The 18,761-nt window shown below is 38.0% G+C and overlaps 1 protein-coding gene across 1 annotated transcript in view; it reads left to right on the top strand.

The window, feature by feature from the left end:
* LOC150076912 (uncharacterized) overlaps window positions 1-18,761 on the top strand; it is a 347,314-nt gene that overhangs the window by 145,028 nt on the left and 183,525 nt on the right. Inside the window, exon 7 of the mRNA XM_090385729.1 lies at window positions 421-2,885. Coding sequence (XP_090241855.1) covers window positions 421-2,885 — 2,465 coding nt within the window. The remainder of the gene's footprint in view (window positions 1-420; window positions 2,886-18,761) is intronic.

Here is an 18,761-nt window from a genome sequence, read left to right as displayed (position 1 = left end):
CAGTATTTTTAGATTGTAGATGTATTTTCTACAGTGGTGTACTGTGTTATTTTGACTATAGTCTTATCTGAAAGAAGTCCTACAGAATCCCTCCAGTTTCTGATGGGATTCAAACCTACACTTCCAGGTAGCTGAAATATATTCTCATGGAGGATACAATGACCACAAAGCAAAAAAAAAGATGGCAGTAGTATTTAAACAAAGAGGAAAACTATCTCATGAAATAAATCTTTCTGTTATTTGATGTTTAGTGCTTATAAAATTATATAAAAACAATTCTCATTCATATCTGAGTCACCTTTTTATATAAAGGCAAAAAATTTATACTTATCCCTCATTTTTCTATACTTATTGTTATATGATTTATTTATGTATTCTAGAAGAGAATATGTCCTTACCTTTATTCTGTTTTCTTTATAGAGATGCTCGCAAGTAGTCCCTCAAGAATATCAGAAAATACTTGAAGTGATTAAAGACAAATCACTACTGGCAACTGATAAATTTGTTTTACCACCACAGTCTCCAGAACTTGCAAGTAGCGAAGTTTCTTTTGTTCCAGAAATAATATTACAACAAGGAATTTCAAAATCAGAGTACCTCACTTCAAACTTATCTTCTGTTTTACAGACTAGACCTCCTGTAGGTATAAAACCCCCACCCATGCAAATTGTAGAAAAAACTGCTGGAAAGCAGTCTTCAAATGAAAACAAAACAAATAGATTAAAATCAGCATTAAAAGTACAAGGACCTATGCCAACACTTCGTAGAGCACCACCCACCCAGTCATCTACATCTACAACAGTATTTCCATTACCTCCATTGCCGAAACTTGAAGCTGCACCAAGACCTCCCCAGGTAGGAATTCATAACAAACCATCTGTGTCATCTCCAAATCAAGGAGTTAACAGTTCATCATCATTGCCTGCTGTAACCACTTCTGCAATTCTTCTGTTACCTTCAAATACAATGTCAACCTCTTCTGGAATTATTGGTCCACCTGCTATGCTACTGTCAAATTCACAGTTTCAGCAATTACCGGGAATACCCCCATCTAGTTATATTTTTCTTTGTCCTGGACTACCCTCAAAATCTGGAGAAGTTCCTATATCTAGTACTACTGGATTTTCTAAAGATGGTATAGCTACAACCCAGAACAGAACAAAAGTTTTATATATGTCTCCAAATAATATACTAGGTACTTCTCCTACCAGTGGAATTAGTGGACAACCACCGCACGGATCAAACTCCACTTTAGGCCCTTCTGCCAAAGTCCCTAAAAGTGATTCAGCTAATGTGTTATTCTCATCTACAGATTCATCATTTGCTACACAGTCATCTCATGCACCTCATATTTTTTCAGCTGCTAGTGCATCAGTAGAACAGTGTAAAACTACAACTATAGCATCTAGAGAAAAGTGTTCTTTAGGAGACTATAAGCTTTTAAAAATTGCTGTTGATTCTAGAAATATTTCCAATATAGGAAATTTAGGAGGAATAACTCCTGTAACAGGAAATATAATTTCAGATTCTGTGTCCAAAAGGGGCAAAACAGAAATTTCTAAATATGTTTTAGTACCATCTACAGAACCATCAACAACAGTGCAGTTACCTGCACCCTCACATATTTCTTCATTTATTCCTAGTCAGGTAGAACACAGCAAAGTGGACCTTTCTACAAGCAGAGAAAAGATGTCTGCTACTGGACACTGTAAACTTTTAAAAACCTTGTGCAGTCCTGGAAATATTAGCACTAGTTTATCTTCAACATCGGGAATATCCAAGTCAGCTCCTTCTGCTAAATCAAGCAAAATAGATTCAGCAAAATATGTGTTACTTTCACCTTCTGAAATTATAGCACAGTTATCTTCTTCTCAACTTTCTCATGCTCCTCAATCCTTTCCCCCTGGCAGTGCAGTGAGTAATCAGACAAAAGCGAATGCTTCAGTTAGCAGAGAGAAGAATCCAGGAGATAATAAAGTTCAGAAAAAGTTTACCTCTGGAAATGTTCTTGCTGGTATAACTAATTTGTCTAGAAATGTAGTAGTTTCAGATCCTAATATAAACAAAACAGATTTGCAAAACTATATTTTACTACCATCTAATTCATCAGTTGTAACCCATCTTCCCCGGTCTCAATTTCCTCATGCTTCTTCTGCTAATGCACCATCAGAAAAAACTGTAGTAGACTCCACTACTTCAAAAGAAAATGTTTCTTCAGGAATTGGTGACAGTTCAGTTTTAAATAGTCCTCCACAAACAGTGTCAGCTACTAAAGAAAACATGATAATTAATTGCAGTCCATTAGTTAGCCCTAATTACAGCATACTTAAAAATTCTAATCACAGTAATTCTAAAATTAGCAGTGCATCAGTCAGTGAACAGAACATTTCATCAGATATTACAAATCACCCTCCTACGGTTTTGCCATACATTACTTCCTCTTGCTCATTACCAGTTGATTCTCCATTTGTGCCTACCACGTTAGATTCATCACATAGCCCACCTAGTCCATCACCTTCTGTTGCTGCTACTGCAGATGCATCCGCTTTTGCCACCATTAATACGAGTTCACAAATTAGAGATACCCCAAAGTCTTTACTAGAAGCCCAGCTGACAAATGATATAGCTCCAAAAGGCATTCATGGAAAGACAGAGCCATTGGTAGAAAATGATTCTATTAATAAAGATCATAAGTTTTCAAATGTTACTGAGTGGAAAACCAAAAGGAAACATGATCATTTGTCAGAACATGCATATGGTTGTAATAAAATTCTACAAACTTTAAACTTTGTTAATACTAGGTGGTCAGGCATGGATAGATTACTAGCAGCATATGATTGTTTAAATCTGATATTTCAACACTTGGGACTTGCTGATCTTTTGAGGTATTTCATTTTAATATTGTGCATAATTTTTCTTTCCTATTAATATATGGAACCTTATATTTGTTTATTTTGTTACTTATAATAATTTTTTACCTAACTAGATTGAATTGTCAGCTCTTTGTTGCTTAGTTTAACCTATACCAGCTGAATGAAAATCAAGGAGTTAATAGTTCATCATCATTGCCTGCTATAACCATTTCTGCAATTCTTCTGTTACCTTCAGATACACTGTGAACCCTTCCTGGAATTAGGTCTATGAGTGCTAATCTGTTGATGATGAAAGAAACTTTTTCAAACAGAATCATTTCAGATATAACTAGTCCTGCAAAAACAGCTTTTATGGGGAAGGAGCAACAAAAATTTTTATTGACCCAGAAGTAGTTGCGATAGAAGGTGGAAACAAACACCGTGTATTACACATTTTCAACATAACCACCAGACAATATGGCACATTTTTGCCACCTCTTAATACAGGCCAGTTTTGTAGAAGTCCTCTAACTGTCCTTCAAACCATGATTTGGCAGCAGAAATCATCTCATCATCAGCAGCAAAGTTTTTCCATGAAGAAAGGACTTCATGGAAAGAGGAAAAAATCTGAGGATGCAAGGTCGGGGGAATGAGCAGGATGCAGAAATATTTCAAATTCCCATTCATCATCACACCTCACTGCAGCATGTGAGGAATGCACAGGGGCATTATCATGGAGCAGGTGCACCCTTTTGACAGCTTTCCACATCTTTTTTCTTTTATAGCAGCATGTAGCTTGATGAGGATGTTGGAATTATACCTTGCACAAGTGATCCACATTACCTTCTGATAATGTGGATGACTTGTGTGAAAGAAAAAAACACTAGAAATAACAAAGTGCTTTGTCAAGCACTTTGTAATTAAAGTGATAAAGTGCTTGAAAACATTAATAAAATTAGAACATCTTCATTTATTGCATTTGACCACTATTAAGAATTATGTACTGAAAATAAGCTGTTGTCAGTTCCAGCAAACTAAATTACATGACTTTCAGAATGGATGCATAAATTGTGTATTAGTAAAAAAAACAAAAAAAAAAACAACAAACACACACTACCCACCACCTGTCCATACCCTCTAATGTCTTAATTCTTCCTGTAATTTAATTACACTACACACTTCAACCACATCAGAGGTAGTTTGTTCTGTCAATCAATTAAACAACTGAGCAATCAGTTGTTTAATTGATTGATGGAACAAACTTGTTACTTGAAAGTTTTCACACATCTCTATTGCAGCCATTCTTTTTCAATTTCTGTCCCTTCTGAAACTGAGTCCTTTCTTGTTTCTTGCAAAAAAGAGTATACTGCTCCTTTGCTTTTCTTCGATGACACTCAGAATTCTAGACAAGGTCATATATCTCTACTAGGAATTATCTAATTTCCGATCTCTGTTGGCATAAGCACATCACAAATATTGCTTCTTCTGCATCCAAAAACTGGGTTTTATTTTTTGTTTTCAGTGTTACATTTCTTTTCAAAAACTACTCACTCTATAAATCTAAAATCTGCCCACCATAGAATATTGTTCCCACATCTGAAGTGGTGCTCCCAAAACCTCTTCTAGACTCATTCAAAAGAGTACAGTCAAGTTAATTAATGACCCATCTCTTATGGTATCTCACTCTCTGTCTCATAGATATTCAGTTTCCGCTTCATGCCTTTTCTATAGATAATTCCATGGGCACTTTTCTGAATTGTCATCTCTAATTCTCCACAGTTTTATTTATTGATTTATTTCTCTGGATTTCAGCAAGTGAAAATGAGTCTCTATAATTAAGGAAACAAATACTACTTGGCTCAAGATCATTTACTAGGCCCACACACCTAGTGAGTGACCTTGAACTCGATATTATTTTTTTTTACTTACCATAGAACTAAATCTGACCTAGTATTAGCATTAGTAGAGGCATACAATGCAAGAAAGCAAGCTTATGCAGCATCAGCCAAAAAAAAAACCACCCATTTCACCCCTCCATTCATTCCAAATACCTGTCCAGCTCAGCCTTAAATTTATTTAGGCTATTAGCTTCCACAACAAAAGATGGAAGCCTGTTCCACCAATCAACTATCCACTGGCTAAAGGCAAATTTCTGCACTTCTATTCCACAACTATCTTTCCTCAATTTGAAACTGTGCCCTCTCAGGTTCTTAGTCTGAGAAAGAGGAAGAATCCCATCAGCATTCAGCTTGCTCAACCAATTCAAACCCTTGTACACCTCAATCAGATCACTTCGCAGGTGTTACTCTCCAGGCATTGCAATTTGCAGAACTTAAGCCTTTCTTGGTAAGAGCACCCCTTTGTTCCCCTCACCAATCTTGTTGGCCTTCTTTGTTCTAGCAACTCTGCATCCTTCCTAAAATGAGGCCTCCAGACCTGTACACAGTACTCTAGGTGTGGCCTGACCATTGCCTTGTATAATGAGATAAACACCTTCCTTGTCCCTGCTAGCAAAATTGCTGTATATCATTGACAAGACTCCATGATCTGCCCTGGCAGCCCGTCTGCACTGCTCAGCAAACTTCATATTTGACTGCACAATTACCCCCAGGTCTTTTTCACTTTCCACTTCCCTGAGTGTAGTACCACAGAGTTGGTACGTTTCTCTTCGGTCATCACTACCCATATGCAGTACTTTGCATTTGTCAATGTTAAACTTCAGTTGCCACTTCTCAGCCCATTTTCCCAACTTATCTAGATCCAGTTGGAGTAGAATACTGTCTTTACTGTTGTTAACAACCCTGCCAACCTTTGTATCATCTGCAAACTTGGACATTAAACCTGATATACCTTCATCAATATCATTGATAAATATACAAAACAACAATGGGTCCAACACCGAACCCTGAGGAACTCCACTAAAAACATTTGTCCATGAAGAGCAATGTCCATTGATCACCACTCTCTGTCGTCTCCCACTCAACCATTTTTTTATCCATTGTAGCAACTTACCCTTAATGCCATACCCCTCCCGTCACCACCAAATACAGAGGATGCGGAATGGTCAGAGAATGACCACCGCATATCCCGGAGCAGTATGGCCTTAGTTGCTAATGCTCCTAAAAACCAAATAACAAACATAACTAACAAGCCATACCCCTCCAATTTGTACAGCAGTCTTCCATGTGCAACAGTATCAAAAGCTTTCCTGAAATCCGAGTATATGATATCAAAATAATTTTTGGCATTCAGTTACTTTGTGAACACATTGTATCCAATCAAATTGGTCAGACAAGACCTCCATTTAAGGAACCCATGCTGTGTCTTAACTGTTACTGCCGTCTTGTCTAGATGATCCTGCAATGCTTCTTTAACCAGTGATTCCATTATTTTTCCCGGAACACAAGTTAAACTAACAGGTCTGTAGTTACTTGTGTCACCTTTTGTATCACCAATTCACCTTTGTGAATTGGAGATACATTTGCACACCTCGAGTCCATGGGGACCTCCCTTGAGTCCAAGGAAGCTCTCATAATTATGTCTAAGGGTGTGCTTACTTTCTTTGCTGCCTCCTTTAATATAACTGGATAGATCCCGTCCACCCTTATATTTAACTTCAACAATTTCTCCTCCACTTTGCTGTGTTATTACAAAATCGCTTAGCTCCCCATTAGCGCTTGATAAACTTCTGGCACTCCCCTCATTGAATGACTCCTCGTGTGTAAATGTAGATGCAATATACTCATTCAATTTATCAGCTACCTGAGCATGATCATCAATTATCAACCCATCTATGTTAAGTGGTCCAATCTGATTCATCCCTTTCCTTCTGGAGTTTACATAAGTAAAGAACTCTTTGCTGTTTTTCTTTCCTTTGCCAAAGATTTTTTTCAATTATTAAGACTGAATTAAGTCTTTGCTAAAGACTTTATTCAGTATAATGTGATAATTTTTTGTAATTTTAGTTTAAATTTTAGGGTTTTATTTTTTGAAAGGTAATTTATCAATGGTTATTTTGATATTTTTAATATTTAAATCTTTTCTTAAATGTAATTATGGTTTCAATTGAAAAAAGTACTGGGACCCTGTACCTGATTGTATCTAAATGTCTGATTCTATACCGAGTTATGTTATTTTCAGTTAACCAAGCTAGAGCTTAGGGCTAGTTCTGAAATTTTTTTGTTCACAGCATAGTATTCTTTGCCACGAGGAATTGAGTTATACTGAACATTTAATTTGGCAGCACTACTGGAAATCGGAGACTCATGCATGCACAGTTTCCCTTCAATAAGAGCATCCTGTTTTGTTGAGTTCTTTTGGAGTGCATACATGTTTTAGCGAGTTTTGATTATTTTGCTTTTTCAAGAAAATTTTAAAATTAATTAAAAGTTAATAAATTTAATATGGATAAGTTTTTGATTAAATAGAAAAAGGTGAATGATGAGTCATTGGCAGAAAGTAACAGTAACAAAACTGGGAACAAACTGATTGGAAGTGTAAGTTTCATACAAGGTGTGCAGTCTCTTGGTACAGACTGTAAGTACCAAAATAGTTATTTAAATTTGAATGTATATACAGTGGACCTGAAAACCATATTCCCAAATGTGTGGTCTGTGGGAAAAAAAACTTGCAACAAAGTGTATGGATCCTAATAAACTGAAAAGACATTTGGGTACTAAACATGGCCATTTATCAGTTAAAAATAACTGTTTTAGCCATCTACAATAACACAAAATCCAGAATTTTGCAGCACACCTTTTGAGAACCACTGGCTTAGAGCAAAACGCCCTCCTTCCTTTGTATTTAAATTTTTACTGCTCTTGTCACTTTCAGCTATTTCCTTTTGGTCACTGACTGTATTTGCAATTCAGAGTTGACCCAAGATAGCCAGTTATTGGTAATAGCTATTGATTTTCCTATGAATTAGTTACCATACATCCATGGTGGGGGAAGGTTAGCATTAGCAAGGGCACATGATGCAAGAAAGCAAGCTTATATAGCATCATCGAAAAAGAAAAAAAACATGCACCCCCTTCTCATTTCACCCATCCACTTTCTCCAAATGGTTGTCTAGTTCTGCCTTGAATCTGTATAAGCTATCAACTTCTACAATGACAGATGGAAGTTTGTTTCAGCAATGAACTACCCGCTGGCTAAAAGCAAACTTTTGCACATCTATCCTACAACTGTCTTTCCTCAATTTGAATTTATGCCCTCTCATGTGATTATTCTGAGCAAGAGGAAGAATCCCATCAGCATTTAGCATGGTCAAACCATTGAAGGCCTTATACACATCAATCAGATCACCTTGCAGGTGCCTAGTCTTCAGACACTGTAATTTTCAAAACTCAAGTCTTTCTTTGTAAGAGCAACCCTTTGTTCCATTCACTAATCTTGTTGCCCTTCTCTGTACTCGTTCCAACAGCTCTACATCCTTCTTAAAATGAGGCCTCCAGACCTGTATATGGTACTCAAGGTGTGGCCTGACCATTGCCTTATACAAGGGGATAATCACCTCCTTATCCCTGCTAGAAAAATTCCTGTATATCATTGACAAGACACCATGAACTACTCTTGCAGTCCTTCTGCACTGCTTAGAAAAAGGTTTGTGCATGTTTGGTAAGTTATGTATAAATATTTTATGCTGGTTTTAGGGTAGTATGATAATCCAACTGCTCTCCAAGCAAAGAACTTACACTCCACATTACTAAATATAAAGTGATTTAAGACTCCTGCTAAAGTGAGTTTAAATCAGACATTGGGAAATTGGTAAAATTCAAATTCTTATTAAACTAAAAAGTTTAATTGGTAAAATTAAATTAAATTAAATTTAAAAAGTATAATTGATAAAATTAATTAAATTTAATTTATTTAAAAAAAGTTATTGTTAAAATTCAATTAAATTAAAATGTTAAATTGGATTTTGAATAAATGTTCAATTAATTATTACCGTTTTGAATTTTATTGTGGTATTATCTTCCTTAGTAGGTCATGCAAACTGCTAGTCGGAATAATGCTTTTTATAGGGTAGGGTCTAGGGAGCACTGGTGTTTAGCTTATGGGACCGAGTGGGCAGTGGCCGAAAAAGTTTGGGAACCATTAATTTAGATGATCCTGCATTATTTCTTTAATCACTGACTCCATTAATTTTTCTGGAACAGAAAAATTTACAAACCCGTAATGATAACGGGTTTGTAAATCACATCTCCCTTTGATCATCCACCTCAGGTGCCTTTTTTATGTTTAAGCTTCAACACTTTCTCCTCCACTTTCCTCTCAGTTATCACAAAATCATTCAGCTCCCTGCCAGAATTTGACTCATTTTTGGCATTCCCAGCCCTAAAAAATTCCTCATGTATGAATGTAGATGCCAAATACCCATTTAGTTTGTCTGCAACTTGAGCAAGATCATCAACAGTTAATCCATCCACATCTACTGGACCAATGCTAGTGGATAATAGCATTGTTCTTTGAAGTGTGCAATTATTTCATTGTACTTATGTGGTCTGAATCAGATTAACAGTGTCTTTCCGTGTGAAAGAAATGCAATATAAAATTTTAGGAGACATATATGCAAAATGTTGTGTGTATTGTAAAATCTGAAAAAAAGATAACATATTTGCTAGTTGATGTATAGATGTGGTTTTTCAATTTCAGTCATCAGGAAACACAAATATAATCACACAATTACAGCCAAATAAGCATGACAGCAGTACATGGAAAGAAATGCAAAGATAACTGTAGCATTTCATAGTGAAAATGATGTAAAATGTGCCTAAATGTTTATTTAGATATTTTGTCATAGAGCATAATTTTTTTCTGAGTTGTACTGATACTGGCATTTTGAATATTATCTTTTTCATAGTGCATTATAACCTTGTCGTTTTTGTGCCACAAAAATCAAAGCAATCAATCGATACTGGTACATTGTTCAGAAAAAAGTATTCTGATAGGAAAATGGCAAAATATACAATTATAGAAGAACAAAAACAATTCACATTATCAGTGACATTGCACAAATAGGGAAGAAGAGATAGTGATGGCTCTAAAAAATGGCAAATTTTTGATTACTACAAGTAGTAATAGTATTTGCCATATAGTGCCAGGCGGGCAGGAGCAGCAGTGCATAGCACATGCTTCTTGATTAGACCGGGGTTCGAGCCCATGACCACCAAATACGGATGATGCGGAAAGGTCAGGGAATGACCACGGGGCAATATGGCCTTAGTTGCTAATGCTCCTAAAAACCAAATAACAACAACAGCCATATAGTGCAAGGAAGTCACAGGCTTTTGCTGTGCAGGCCAAAAAGCCCCAAGTAGATAAGAGAATAACAAATTATGAGCTTCCCTCCTCACATAAGTAACTATCCAGTTGACCTTTGATTTTATTCAAGCTTTCAGGTGCCTCCGTAGCCAGGTGGGCAGAAGCGGCAGTGCATAGCACACGCTTCTTGATTAGACTGGGGTTCAAGCCGGTGACCACCAAATACGGAGGATGCAGAAAGGTCAGGGAATGACCACCGCATATTCCCGGAGCAATATGGCCTTAGTTGCCAATGCTCACAAAAACCAAATAACAACAACAACAACAAATAAAAATATTCAAGCTTTCAGACTCAACTATCCATGAAGGCAAATTGTTCCAACAATCAACAACTCACTGGCTAAAAGAAAACTTCCTACAGTGTAGGCTACCTCTTCCCTGCTAATTTGAATTTATGGTCTCTAGTTCTGGAATTCTTTATAACAGTGAAAATCCCACCTTCATTCATTTTACTAAACCCCTCTCAGGGCCTTATAAACCTCAATCAAGTCACCTCTGAGGTGCCTAGTTGTCAAGCTTTGGAGCCCACATAATCAGAGTCCTTTCCCCTAATGGTTGCCAATTTGCTGATTTCACCATGCAAGTTGCCTATCTTTGGACCCTTACAAGAAGCTCAATGTCTTACTTCAGATGAAGTCTCCATACTTGAATGTGGTATTAAAATTTCCCTATACAGTGGTATTATGAGCTCCCTATCTCTACAGGATAATGTTCAATAAATAATTGAAAGGACACCATGGACTTTTGTCCTGTCCTGGCTGCCTGTTTACACTGTAAACAGGTAGCCAGGATCAGATTCTCTTCCTGCAATATTTTTTTAATAAGATGTATGCAATCATGGCTTCTGTGATTTCTGCTTTAAAGGTATTCCATTATTCAAATGCATTTTCCCTCATTCTGCAATCCACCCAATTAATAGATGCTATATAATGCCTTAAACTGTCAAAGTTTCCTCTTCTGAAATTAAAATGTGTCTTTACCTTTAACTACTGCAACAACTTTTTTAGCATTAGCATTAGTAGAGGCATACGATGCAAGAAAACAAGCTTATGCAACATTGGCCAAAAAAAAAAAAAACCTCTCTGATTTCACCTCTCCGTTCGTTCACTGTTCAGAAAACTTCATATCTGCCCATATCATAATTCCCAGATCCCTTTTTTCCTCTACTGTTTTATTTCACCCCCACCAAGTGTATAATTTATTTTGGAGTTTCTATTCCCCAAGTATAAGACTGCATTTTGCTGCATTAAAACATAGCTTCCTTTTTTCTGACCATTTTTGAAGTCTGTTCAAGTTCATCATGAGGAAACACTGCATAGCACTGATTATTAACAACACTACCAATCTTTGCGTTGTCTACAAATTTTGACTTCACCTTTTATCCCTTCATCAGAAACAACAATGGTTCAAGAATGGGTCGTTGAGGACCCCCACATTACACCAAACTGAAGAATATCCATTAATCACAATCCTCTGTCCACTGCCCTGCAGCCACCCAGCAGTCCATCTTAGAATCTTACCAGTAATCCCAATATGTTTCACCTTATACAGTAATCTCTCATGAGAGACTGAGTTACGTGCTCTGCTAAAATCCAAATAGACTATGTCGAAATCATTCTGTACATCCAACTCGTGAGTAACTGTGTCAAAATAGCCCGCTGTTAGTTAAACATGATTTTTCCTTAACAAAACCATATTGTGTGCCTTCAGAATGTTATATCTATCTAAATGTCCCCAGATTGCACTTTTGAGCATTGCTTCTAAAATTTTCCCTAACACTGAAGTCCGACTAACTTGTCTGTAGTTGCTGACTTTACTCTTAGAACCATCTTTCTGTATTAGTGAACTTTGGCACTTCTCCAATCCAAAGGAATCTCTCCCAAATTCAAAGATGCCCTCATAATTAACCTCAGTGGTTCAATATGCTATGTGGGGCCTCACTCAAACTTACTGGGTATATGCCATGAACTCTGGGTACCTTATTTGCCTTTATGCTCAAAGGTTTTTCTAATAAACAATGATCTGTAATTTCATAATCACTAATTTTGTATGGCTCATCCTCACTTACACAGCCTCTTCTCAGCATGAAGGGTCTTTTGTCAGTAAAGGCAGCTGCAAAGTACCTATTCATTTCATCTGCAACATCAGCTGGGTTATCTAAGACTTTCCCACTGCCAGTGCACAAGGGTCCAATCTGATTCACTTTCTTCTTCATTGTGTTTATATGTGAAAAATTCCTTGTCCCCATTCTTTGCTCTCTTAGCCAGTGCCTTCTCATATGCAGTGTTTACCTCCCTAGCCTTATTTGTCATACTATTACAGATCAACTTGTACATAATGTAGGCTTCGGTACTTTTTGTTGCTCTGTAACTATCCAGTGCTATCTTTTTTTTTGCTCTATTTGCATGGCTAGCTCCACATCCATTTCAGATACTCTGATACATGCATTCATGGCTTCTGTGATTTCTGCTTTAAAGGTATTCCATTATTCAAATGCATTTGCCCTCATTCTGCAATCCACCCAATTAATGGATGCCATATAATGCCTTAAACTGTCAAAGTTTCCTCTTCTGAAATTAAAATGTGTCTTTACCTTTAACTACTGCAACAACTTTTTTAGCATTAGCATTAGTAGAGGCATACGATGCAAGAAAACAAGCTTATGCAGCATCGGCCAAAAAAAAAACAAAAAACTCTCCGATTTCACCTCTCCATTCGTTCCAAATACCTGTCCAGCTCAGCCTTAAATTTATTTAGGCTATCAACTTCAACAACAAAAGATGAAAGTCTGTTCCATCAATCAACTACCCACTGGCCAAAGGCAAACTTCCACACATCTATCCTACAACTGTCTTTCCTCAGTTTGAATTTATGCCCTCTCAGGTGATCTGATCATGCTCAATCCCATCAGTATTGAGCATGATCAAACCATTCAAGGCCTTATACACCTCAATCAGATCACCTTGCAGGTGCCTAGTCTCCAAACACTATAATCTGCAAAATTTGAGCCTTTCTTCATAAGAAAGGCTCAAATTTTGTTCCATTCGCCTTTGTTCCATTCACTAATCTTGTTGCCTTTCTCTGTACTCGTTCCAACAGCTCTACATCCTTCTTAAAATGAGGCCTCCAGACCTGTATACAGACTCAAGGTGTGGCCTGACCATTGCCTTATACAAGGGGATAATCACCTCCTTATCCCTGCTTGAAAAATTCCTGTCTATTATTGACAAAACACAACACTGCTACTCTTGCAGACCATCTGCACTGCTCAGAAAACTTCATATCTGCCTGCACAGTTACCCCCAGTTCCTTTTCATACTCTACCACTGTCAGTGTAGTACCACAGAGTTGATAACATTACTCTGGGTCCCATATGTAGTACTTTACATTTGTCAATGTTAAACTTCATTTGCCACCTCTCAGCCCATCTACTCTACTTTTCTAGATCCTGTTGCAGCAAAGTACTGTCATTAGTGTCATTAACAACCCTGCCAACCTTCGTATCGTCTGCAAACTTGGACATTAAGCCTGATATACCATCATCAATATCATTTATAAATACAGAAAACAACAATGGACCCAACACCGAACCCTGAGGGACTCCGCTAATAACAATTGGCCACGAAGAGTAGTGTCCATTGATTACCACTCTCTGTTTTCTCCCACTCAACCATCCCTTTATCCATAGCAGCAATTTGCCTCCGATGCAACACTGCTTCAATTTGTGCAGTAGTCTTCCATGTGCAACATATCAAAAGCCTTTCTAAGATCCAAATATATGATATCAAAGTTATTCGCTGCATCAAGTTGCTTTGTGACCACATCATATTGTCCAATCAAATTGGTCAGACAAGACTTCCCCTTAAAATACCCATGCTGTGTCCGAGCTATAACTGCTGAAGTCTTGTCTAGATGATCCTGCAGTGCTTCTTTAACCAGTGCCTCCACTAATTTCCCTGGAACAGAAGTTAAACTAACAGGTCTGTAATTACTTGTGTCGCCCTTTGATCCTCCTTTGTGAATTGGTGTCACATTTGCACATATCCAGTCCATGGGTACCTCCTCTGAGCCCGAGGAAGCTCTCATGATTATGGCTAAAGGTTTGCTTACTTCTTTTGCTGCCTCCTTCAGTATAACTGGATAGATCCCATCCACCCCAGGTGCCTTTCTTATGTTTATCTTCAACAATTTCTCCTCCACTTTCCTCTCAGTTATTACAAAATCATCTAGCTCACTGCCAGAGTTTAGTTCACCTCTGGCATTTCCCTCCCTGAATAATTCCTCATGTGTGAATGTAGATGCAAAATATTCATTTAGTTTGTTAGCTACCTGAGCAGGATCATCAATAGTTTAACCATCGATATCAAGCAGACCGATCTGATTTATCCCCTTCCTTCTAGAATTTACATAAGTAAAGAACTCTTGGTTGTTTTTCTTTGCATCCCTTGCCATAGATTTCTCGTAATCTGCTTTCGCCTGCCTAACCTTTGTAACTTGGTTACAGACCAGCTTATATCTATCATAGGCTTCTGTGTGACCCATTAATTTATATGTATCCCATGCATTTTTCTTCTCCAACCCCAGGGGCTCACATCCGGTGAGTATCCCAACCCAGGGCCCTGAGCTGGATATCACCATTCTTCTCTTTCTTGTTTTCTTGGCGATTCCTTTCTACTTCTGAGACTCTCTCTCTCTCTCTCTCTCTCTCTCTCTCTCTCTCTCTCGCTCTCTCTCTCTCTCTCTCTCAGGGAACCATGTGAATTTTTTTTTTTTTTTTTTTTTTTGTTTCGTTCAGCATAAGCCTCAGGCTTCCTTGCACCCATACGGCTAATAATAATGTCTCATTAGTTCATATGACATCCATTTAGGCCTAAAGTTTAAACAATATTTCTTAGTTGGTATGCAAAGCCTAGTAGGTTCCAAGATCAATTTGAATTTGCTGTTGGTAACATCATCAGTTGGTCCCACCCTATAGAATCCTCCATAGTCGCCTTTATGAAAGCAAAAACCCTACCCTTTGCCCTTGATGGTAGTTACCTTTTTGAATAAATCCCACTTCGGCACACTTTGATCACTGCCACCTAGTGGTTCCTTTATCTGCAGATTCTTAATGTATGAAGAATCACTACTCATCAGATCAAGAGTATTACTCCCTCTAGTTGCCTCCCAAACATGGTGATGTAGAAAACAATCATCCAGTAAATCCACAGAAGCCTTGCTAGTGTGTGAGTGACCAACCTACAAATTCTAGTTAATATATGGAAAATTAAAATCCCCCGTTATAAGACACTCTGATTTACTGGCCCAATCTATTTCCCTATACAGTTTTTTTATTATAACCATCAGAGTCATTAAGCCTATAACACACTCCTACTCTCAATTTTGATTTCCAGTGCTTATGTCAAACCAAACTGACTCGACACTGCACTGTCCAGCGATGTCGACTGGCTGCACTTCCTTGGATTTTATGTATTTCTTAACTAATAGCATAGCCCCTCCTTCCTTCCTATTCTGTCTATCCTTCCTGTACACAATGTACTTCCCAAATTCCAGTTCTGTATTCCTTATATCTGTGTGACACCACGTCTCTGATATCCCAACAATATCTGCCTTCGATGTTTTGGCCAACACCTCAAATTCATCAAATTGATTTGAAATTATTGTTTTTCTAAAACTTTTGATTTAAATTTAGTAGTATAACATTATTTTGTGATTTTCTGATTAATTTGGTGTATTTATTCTTTACTCGGCCTTGTAATTGCATAAAAGTATCGGTAAAGGTTTCCACGTGTTTCAACTCCGCTAACCGTTCGTAATTTTCCCGCCTTTGTGATACGATATACCGTACTAGATAGCGTTAGTTGAACTTCGTTAGCAGTTAAATTGTACGTTTAAATAAATACATATAACGACTTAGATTACAAACGTAATATAATTAATTTTATTTAACATAATTAATTATACATATAACCACTTAGGTTACGTAACATAAATAATTAGTAAAAACAAATAATTAATACATAACTTGATATGAAAGTTATATAAAGGGATTTCGCAGATAACACTCGTTACTGAAACGTAAATATTTCGTAGATAACACTCGTTACTGAAACGTAAATATTCCGTAGATAACACTCGTTACTGAAACATAAATATAGCGTTATAACTGTGTTTGGATACAAGTTTAGGATTTAATTTTGTACAGAAATTGAAATTTTATTGAAAGTAAATCTAAATCATGACTCAAACCAGAGCAGCAAAGCAAAGGGCTCAAGCTAATGGGAATGCTGTGGCCCAGGGGAGAACTGAGGGGGGGCAGTTGTCCTCTGAATCACAGCCTTGTAAGATGCACTATTTGCTTGATGTTTGCGGAGCAGTCAAGTATGGGACATGATACTGCCATGGGGGATGTCTTTGTGTGTGTGCGATGCAAGGAGTGTAAGGAGATAAGGCGACAACTCAGCGTTGTTATGGGCCTATATGAGAGCTTGAAGGATAGGGTGGATGCCCTCGAAGGATTACAAGTGAGGGGCCCATCAAGCTCTCAGCTGCCCACACCAATGCCAGAGCTTGCACTTGGTCATCGCGGAACACAGCGGCAACCCCCAAGGCAGAATGCGCTGGTCCCAAAGGAACTAGTAGTTGTTGGTGACTCTATTGTCAGGGAAACGGGAAACATGCTTTGTAAAAAGGATAGGTGGAATAGGACCAGGGTATGTCTGCCAGGGGCAAAAGTTGATGACGTTGTAGAGCGGATATCATCTTTTAAGGGCACAAAAGGTGATATAGTTGTACACGTTGCCACTAATGACATTAAGAGTAGGAGACCGGCGGAATTACTTGACAAGTACAGGTCACTGATGAAAAAAAGCCGTGAATTAGGGTTGAAATTGAAAGTGTCTGCAATTCTGCCCAGACACGATAGGAGGGAGTATATGATGAGAGCCCTGTCAATCAATTCGGCCCTGGAAAGATTGTGCAGGGCTCAAGGGGTAGAATTTTTTTCAGCCTGGTCTGTACTTGTTAACAGGAGAGACTGCTTCTACAGGGATGGGATACACTTAAATAGAAAGGGTGCAAGAATGTTTGCTGATGCTATCGAGGCAATGTTAGGTGGGTCGGAAAACTGCTAGATTGGGGGGATACAAGGACTATTAGATTAACAGTAGCCACTGGCAGAGGTGAAAGTGATTCTTGCACTGCTTCTATTGGAATGAGCCGCAGCCTGGAAAATAAGATGCAGGATATTTCAGAGACTGCTGGGAATCATTGGGGTACAAGTAAACACATGGGTTGTGTTAGGGTAGCTAAGAAAAAGAACAGGTGCATGTATACTTGTGTGTACACCAATGCTAGGAGTTTAGTAAATAAATTTGATGAATTTGAGGTATTGCTCAAAACATCAAAGGCAGATATTGTGGGGATTTCAGAGACGTGGTGTCACACAGATATAAGAAATGCAGAACTGGAATTTGGGGAGTACAATGTCTACAGAAAGGATAGACAGGAAAGGAAGGGAGGAGGGGTTATGCTATTAGTTAAAAAACACATAAAATCCAAGGAAGTGAAGCCAGTCGACATCGCTGGACAGTGCAGTGTCGAGTCAGTTTGGTGTGACATAAGCATTGGGAGATCAAAATTGAGAGTAGGAGTGTGCTATAGGCCTAATGACTCTGATGAGTATAATAAGAAACTGTTCGAAGAAATAGAGTGGGCCAGTAAATCAGAGAGTCTTATAATGGGGGATTTTAATTTCCCAGATATTGACTGGAATTTGGGGGCTGGTCACTCACACAGTAGCAAGGCTTTTGTGGATTTATTGGATGATTGTTTTCTACATCAGCATGTTCGGGAGGCAACTAGAGGGAGTAATACTCTTGATTTGATTATCAGTAGTGATTCTTCATGCATTAAGAATCTGCAGATAAATGAACCACTTGGTGGCAGTGATCACAGTGTGCTGAAGTGGGAGTTACTCAAAGAGGTAACTACCATTAGGGGTAAAGGGAAGGGGTATTGCTTTCGTAAAGGCGACTACAATGGACTGAGACAGTATTTAAATTCTATACAGTGGGATCAACTGATGATATTGCCAACAGCAAATTCAAAATGGGAAGCATTCAAAGAACTTATCGTGGAAGCTACTAGGCTTTACATACCAACTAAGAAATATTGTTCAAGGTTTAGGCCTAAATGGTTGTCAGATGAACTAATGAGGCATATGGCAGAGAAGAAAAATGCATGGGATACATACAAATTAACACGTGACACGGATGCCTATGATAGATACAAGTTGATCTGTAACCAAGTTACAAAGGAGGTTAGGCAGGCGAAGGCAGATTACGAGAGATCCTTGGCAAGGGATGCGAAGAAAAACAGCAAAGAGTTCTTTACTTATGTAAACTCTAGAAGGAAGGGGATGAATCAGATTGGTCCACTTGAGATCGATGGGTCAACTGTTGATGACCCTGCTCGGGTAGCTAACAAACTAAATGAATATTTTGCATCGACATTCACACATGAGGAGTTATTTAGCGAGGGGAATGCCAGAGGTGTATTCAACTCTAGCAGTAAGCTAGAGAA

Source organism: Mastigoproctus giganteus, chromosome 12 (assembly GCF_048544385.1).
Source record: "Mastigoproctus giganteus isolate SK-2022 chromosome 12, ASM4854438v1, whole genome shotgun sequence".
Lineage (NCBI taxonomy): Eukaryota > Metazoa > Arthropoda > Arachnida > Uropygi > Thelyphonidae > Mastigoproctus > Mastigoproctus giganteus.
This window is presented reverse-complemented; position numbering and strand designations above follow the sequence as displayed.